Raw genomic sequence first — 7,760 nt, 5'->3', positions numbered from 1 at the left:
TTAAGGCAACAATTCTAATGATCCACCCAAATGAGCATGACAGTATTTTGGATTATCTCTTGATCGTGAGATAAAATAACGTGATGCTGAACAAGATTGACGAGTTCTGTTACTTGATCTTGTACGTTCGTTAATTTTATATCGACAACATGGTCTTCCAATATGTTCAGAAGTGCTAAAATCACTGTTGGCATTAATCGGACAAAGTGGGCATTCTTGATTGTATGGATCAATATGTGTATGATTTACTCGACATTCTAGCTGTGTTGGAACTGAATAATCTCTTCTACGATTATTTGGTTTCGAAATTTCAGAATTGGTGTTACGTTTTTGTTGATATTGTGAATGGTTATTATAGTAGTAATCCATTGCTTCAATACCAAGCTTCATTTGGATTACTTTTGATCGGTGCTGTTCACATAGATTAGAATGAACTGGATAATATTTTAAATTGCATTGTGAACATACAGCATTCATAGATGGTTCTGATGTAGATGCATTATTTAATCGTTGTAACAGGTCAATATGTGATCTAGTTGCTCTCTCTGATAATAAAGGAGATTCTCTACACTTTAGATAATCTTGACAACATTCGCAATGTTTATATTTTGTAACATTTAAATAGTCCGATTTAGAATTCTCGTATTTATTTGTATTTAATTTATCATTCATTCTTTTTGATTGATAATGAATTGCCTCACTCTGAATTGGTTTTAAAGCATCACATTTACACAATGTTCTTGGTAAAATATTTGTCCCTGGAGATGATTTTCGCAATTCCGAAAAACAACGTAAAACATTTAGACCGATTTGTATGTCTTCCGCTAGAAATACATAACAAGTTAAACAATTCTCACCGTTCGCTGATAAACGCGGGACCATAAAATAAATCAATGGCGGACGTAATACTGTGCGGTAACGTAATAACCAACTTGTTATTTGATTATCTAACTTGATTAATGCATCCTCAGGTATACAACGACGTGTATCGATTATTCGACGAAAATAAGCGTAACAGTGGTCTCGATTCTTATTATTGTTACCATTGTGAGCACTATTATGACTAATATTACTCCCAACAGGTGTTACGACTTCAAAGTAATAACAGTTGAAATAGATCAATTGATACGCCAAAAAATCTTCATCCACTTGTGATGATAACGATGACATTACCGACGAGTTTTTAAATTTGTCATCTTTTCTTTTATTGCCTTTGTAATCCAGTGATTTGATGAGAATATGACCATTTCCAATGGCTAATATTACACTGTCATAATTTTCTGTCATTACTGATTTATAAGATAAAATAGTTTTGTGATTATTTGATGATACAGATGATGCAGTCAGTTTTGAGGACGATATTTGTCGAAGGAATTCCAAATAATAATCAATCAATAATTCATAAATTGTTTCCAGTTCACAGTCATTCGATTTTTGAATGGTAGAATGTCCAAGATAACTTAAGGTAAATAATGACATTGATGAAGATGTCATTATAGTTCTATGATAAATTTATAAAACTTAAAATCTGAAAGTGAATTAGTGTTGATAATCCTGTGACCACCTTTAGCCCTTAAGTAACTGATTAGATGTGATATTTGTAAGCGATTTAGCTTATTTGCATAATCATATTGGTTGACTAAGCATTTTGCGTACACAATTAACACATACCATATCGCAATAACAATAATAATAATCACATATAGATGATGATGAAATATTTAGAATGTCATTGGTGGATAGTTGTTACGTTATTCAGATAAGATAGATCACGAGGTAATGCTATTAGTATAAGCTTTATAAAGTCTTTTAACGATGAACCAAATAGGAGGAGAGCATAACTAGTTCTAATAATTGAAAGACTTTCATAAGTTCAAATCATACTACCTGGGATGTTAGTTCAATTCAAATTCTAATATTTTGGAATAAAAAGAAATATGAAGATATTGGATAGACAATTTTAGTATGAAACTCTAAATAACTCTTATAAAAAAAATTAATGGTGGATGGTTTATAATCACAACGTAGGCAAGTTTATGTGTGATAAATTAACAAAAGTTTCAAACCGACTGTTTTACAGTGTTGAGACTACTAGTTTTGTTTGCTTGTACCAAGGTCCTTTTCTCCGGCTCACATACTTTCATTTTGGTTACATTTGTTCTTGTCAAGCCCCCTTCACTTATGTATACATATATAGTGGTTAGTTCAGCCATGATGGACAGTGTACTGGAATATCTTCGAGATAATTTCTAAGGTTCCTTATATCACTCATTCAGATAACTGTCACTACATAACTCCCAATGGTGAATAAATTTCAAAATACAATACAAAGCATTAACTACAGTTTAACATTGTACAGCATAGATGGCAAGTCCACATGCACACTATGCGAATGCGAGTAGATACAAGTGAATGAAAGCGAATACCACAGAAATAATGATGGGGAATGAATTAATGCTGTTTTAGAAGCACACGCATATATGGAGAGCGAATGAATCATTGAGGGATTTAATCAACTAATATTTAAGCTAGTAAGAGGAATACATGTGTAAGTCATAACTCATGATCACGCATAAATGCCCATACAGATATGATGATAATAGTAATACGGAGACATGGACAAATTGCACTTTTTGAACGACACTGTTATTTGAAGGGCTAGATGAAATAAGGTATATGCAGACTCAAGTGTAGATGAGGTGCTATAAGAGCACAGTAAAAAATCACCAATATCATTCGTTATTCCTATTAATTTCCAGACTTACTGATATAACTATCAAGTGCTGGAAAAAACTGTAAATATACGCAAGGAATTGAGGCGCGCGACTGTTCTAATAAGGTTGTGTCCTGAGTAAATGCTTGTGCATTATCTGTCCCAGAAGTTGGTATAGGAGTTGAGCAAAGTGTATACTAAGTCTCAAATACTAGAAATCAGAGTGATAAGTCATTTAATATTTATGTACAGAACAGAGTTACAACTATGACAACGCCCCAACGTTACCTTCCACGGGTTTCGCCAACCAGCACAAGGTCTAAAAACTACAGTTTTTCGTTTTATGACCGCCGAGAAACTATCAAATTCTCCAAGTACACCCCACCTGACAGTAACGTCTATCGAACAAGCTGAGGCATCGCAAAAGCTTGACAGCTCTCAAACTGTTTCAACGGTCATCGCTATGAACCAGTCATCAGGACCAGAAGACGCAACGCTTCCACTGTCAGCGGTTCGGTCCTGAAATATGGGCATAATCGATTCTGGAATCATGGTAAGACTGGCTTCTAACATTTGTTTTCATACTATTCTAAATCTGCGTATTCTATCACAATAAGGGGTAGTTTGCAAACAGTAGAAACAACTATCCTACTTGATACTAAGGCTTCAATATCCACTATGGAAGAGGAATGTTTACTCATACTGGATCTTGAGAACCGGCAAACACCATGTTTCTCGGCACTTAAAACAGCAATTGGTGCTCTGTCGAAAACGTTCTCTAAGGTGTTGAATAGACGTTCATTTCCACCTAAATTTGAGTATACCCTACACTGACTTGTGATATAATACTTGGAGTCAATTTTTTTGTTGAAACACAAATGTGCTTTACACGTAGCTATGGCGGAAGTGACCGTAAAGGCACACCATTTCAAGAAACTGATTAAATCATTGGCTGACGTAGCGGTGTTTAAAATTATACGTCAAGTGCAAAGCGATGAACAAACAACAGAGAGTGACCGCCTGTGAACTGTGTCTATACTCCAACAATCTAGCTCTGTTTCCTCGAAGAGTACCTATGGGAACCGGAATACCCCTGTACAACACTCCATTCACATAGGTGACCACATGCCACTACGTCAACTACCTCGCAGAGTGCCAGTGCATTATCAGCCACAGCTAGAAAATATTATTGTACCTTCCCCATCACCCTGGGCTTTGCCCATCGTTTTAGTAGAGAAAAAAGATTCTTCCCTCTAATTATGTGGTTATGCTATAACAAGACGTGACTCCTTTCCACTTTTGTGCATTGGTGCTGAGCTGGACGTTTTGAAAGGCGCTTGCTGATTTTCGACTGGATCTTGCATCCGGGTATTGGTAAGTGAAAGTACTCCCTCAGAACAGAAATAAAACTGCATTTTTCATACCAAATGGGCTCTACGAATATCAGTTGATACTTTTCAGACTAACCAATAACTCAGCCACCTCCCAACAATTATTGCGGACAGTTTAACTTGGCCTGGTACCAAATATGTGCCTAATATACCTTGTTGATATTATTATGTATCACAGTACACTCGGACGGTATAATGTCGAATCGAGAGCAGTCCTTCGACGTCTTAAGCAACGTGATTTACAAGTGAAGCCATCTAAATGCCTACTTTTGCAGAAAGAGGTGCTCTTTGTGATACATTGCATTACGGGAAAAGAAGTAGGAACAGGTAATTAAAAAGCGAGCGCTATTATTAACTGGCCACATCGGAAACCTGTCAAAGATATCCACAGCTTTCTGAGGTTTGTTTCCCACTATGGACGTTTTGCATTTTTGACTGAACTTTTTAATCACCTGACGCAAAAAGGACGAAAATGCTTGTGGACCAAAGAGTGCAAATAAGCATTTGATGCTATAAGTAATATCTTACTGCCACACCTACACTGACTTTTTGGACACTTCGGCTAATAGGTGTATGTTTATACCTTATATGGATGCTAATTTGTCAGCTACGGTAGCAGTCCTGTCTCAAATAGCACAAGATGGATGGGAGCGGGTCGGCGCCTAGATGAGAGGGAAACAGGGTATTCTGCAAAGCGTCGAGAGATGCTGGCTCTGGTGAATTTCTTGCGACATTTCTTTTACGACCTCCTAGGACGCTCTTTTCTTGAACTCAAGGATCATAGTGCACTTCAATGGAGCTCGTTCGGTTCGCGAGCCAGAAGTTCAAGTAGCGCTCTGTCAGGAGAGGTTGCAAGAGTTCGATTTTACTAGTGAGTACTGACTAGAAAGCCGACATACGACGCGCTGTCTTTGTGCCAAGTGGAGCAATGTGAGATTTTTTGGTGACACGTCATTTCTAGTCAGTGAGTCAAAACAGCCCACACGTAGAAGTTCAGGATATTATGGGGCAGATGCATCGACAATGAGAGCACTGAGGAAGATGAAAGACCGAACGTACAATTTGCCAAAGATTTTGGTGGCCATCTACACACTAAGACAGCGGGATTTCACAAACATTGTATCACGTGTTACTCCATTAAGTCAGCCGAACAAATACTCTGCGCACCGTCAACCCAGTCACGACAGAAGGTCGACATCGGAGAGTTGGTATTGATATTATGGGCCACTTGAAACAACGAAGAACGGAAACTGGAGTTGTTCTCATTCTATAACAAGATACCCACAAGATCACGGGAGCTTTCACTTATCGTTAGGTTTGTCTTTGTTTGTCTTAGACCAATAATGTAGAATATGATGAAAGAGATTAGGGACAGGTTAAAGCCAAGAGAGTGTTAGACCCGATAGGCTGCCCTCGTCCTATGTTTTACAGAAGGTTGAGAAAGATAAGAGCTGAGTTTGAGAAAAAGTACTGGTCAACAACCACTGACAATGAAACGTACGGTCAGGTTTATGTAAAAAAGCAAACAATGCTGTAGCTACAAAGCAACGTAGCAGTAGTTTATCGGAATATAATCTCCTCATTTTCAAGACGCCACTATAGACAACTTCGGGGAAATGGCATGAAACCCCAAAAATGTTCAACAACTTTGGGGAAACCCATCTACTTTCTGTTACTGAACCACAACATTTTCTTCCATTTAGAGGACATTATGCACATCTTCGGTCCTCCACAATACTTTCTTAAACTTCCGCGAAACCCGTCGACATTTTTCGGAGAAACCCCAAGATTACCAATTATTCAGAAAAGCCTACTGACATAATAACAAGTGCTCACAATTTACTACGTATATATTCACATTTTTTTTCAGTTAACTTCGTAAAATGAACTGAACCTCAAGTACCACTTTCTTCTCAGTATCTGTATTAACGAACACGATAGATAGGCACGGCTGTAATTAAAAGACTGGTGCTTTATAAATGATATTCTTTACTGGAGTTTTAAAAAGTGCTAATAAATTGTCTTTTCACAATTACCATCTTCGATTTGTTAACAATTCTTATTTTATTTCCGTTTCGTACATCAGGGTGGCGTTAATCTGTCGTTAACAGCACTCTACCGAAAAATTACTCTTCTCCGTTGCAAAAGCAGTGTGAAAACAGCCAAAGTGCTCATAGCATACAAACGAATACCCTATATCATAGCAATAATGTAAATTATGAATCCGTAATGCATTCCTACAATTGAAGAACATGTGGAACTCAAAACAACTGTCAACCAATATCATAGTCAGGATCTTTAACAGGAACGTCAAGACAGTCCCAATGTATACAGCTGAAATGTGGAGAACTACTACAAACGTCATCAAGAAGATACATGTATTTATAAGTAGTTGTCTAAGCAAGATACCCATCATCCGCTGGCTGGATAACATCATCAACAGTCTACTGTGAGAGAGGACAAACCAGCTTCAAGCTGAAGGGGAAAATTCACTTCAAACGCCATCGCGTTATCCACTTAGCTACTGAGCCCTGATAGCCACTTGCTTGTGCAATAAGGCGAGGTTTAAATTCACATGATATTGTTTGGTTGAATCTTCCCATTTACGACTAGGGCTGCGATTCGTCAGTCTCTTATGAAGCGAACGGCACTGGGTTCGAGCCCCAGAGTGAACATCAACTCTGAGATGCAGGCACACGCAGCTGACGAGTCCCAAATGGGACGAAACGCACGTCCTGTATTCCACTGCTAGCCACTATTCATCTTTGCTTATAATGCTCCTCAGTTAGGGTTATATCGCGACAATACTCGCAGTATGCACATATGCCAATGATAGATCAATTGCAGTCCTAAACATCAATGGGAAGATTCAACCAAACAATACCAAGTGAACTTTGACTACCGTTTCGATGGAAGCGGTGGTAAGAACATCTGTTTTGGATGAACTGCTTTATGGGCACGTACTCAATAAATACACACTTGACTACGAGGGAAAAGTTCACAGTCGACTGGTACTCATGCAGCTTCTATTTCAGCAACCTCTGGTTCCTCAGAGGTGAACAAATAGTCCCTTATTGTGTGTTTAGCAGCCCTAACAACTAATGAATTACGTACGTTTATCAGTTTACCTCTTCGGCTCTACTGCTATGCATGGCAGCTTGTTATTCTCGTGTCCATTTGTAACCGAGTACTTCAGTGAATGGTCCTTCCAGTCCCTCAGCAATATGGTAGTCATCTGAAAGCAATGATTTTAATGCGATAACAACTTACCAACATGATGGAATACAATGCATTTTTCTAAGGAGAAGAGACTATTTAAATAAATACATTCAAGAATATCGGTCACAGAAACACTATCCATGTACACAGACAATTGCTTGTCCAGCAACTATGTGCTCGAGATAACTAACACTTGAATCCTTTCCCTGTCGTTAACGATGTTGTACTGTTCGGATTGATGCTATAAATCAATGGAAAAGTGTTATGAAGTTTTCAAATTATTAGTCATAAACTTCAGAACAGTTGTAATAAGTTTCCAGTGGACGATACCAAAGCTCTAACAAACGTGCAAACCTACCACAATAAACTATTTTATTTAAGACAGGCTTTGGGAAATGGTGTCACGATATCTATGGAAATGTTTGAAAAAGAGGAAT

The 7,760-nt window shown here is 37.9% G+C and overlaps 1 protein-coding gene across 1 annotated transcript; it reads right to left on the bottom strand.

The window, feature by feature from the left end:
* On the bottom strand, positions 1-7,339 carry Smp_150150 (hypothetical protein; the record flags this gene model as incomplete). The annotated part of the gene is made up of 2 exons (XM_018796527.1): positions 1-1,501; positions 7,233-7,339. The coding sequence occupies 2 exons, from the start codon at positions 7,337-7,339 to the stop codon at positions 1-3; spliced, it is 1,608 nt and encodes a 535-aa protein (XP_018651660.1).
* Between the last annotated feature and the right edge of the window lie 421 nt (positions 7,340-7,760).

The sequence above is a fragment of the Schistosoma mansoni genome, chromosome 4 (assembly GCF_000237925.1).
Source record: "Schistosoma mansoni strain Puerto Rico chromosome 4, complete genome".
Lineage (NCBI taxonomy): Eukaryota > Metazoa > Platyhelminthes > Trematoda > Strigeidida > Schistosomatidae > Schistosoma > Schistosoma mansoni.
The sequence above is the reverse complement of the archived record's forward strand: the minus strand, read 5'-3'. Positions and strand labels throughout refer to the sequence as shown.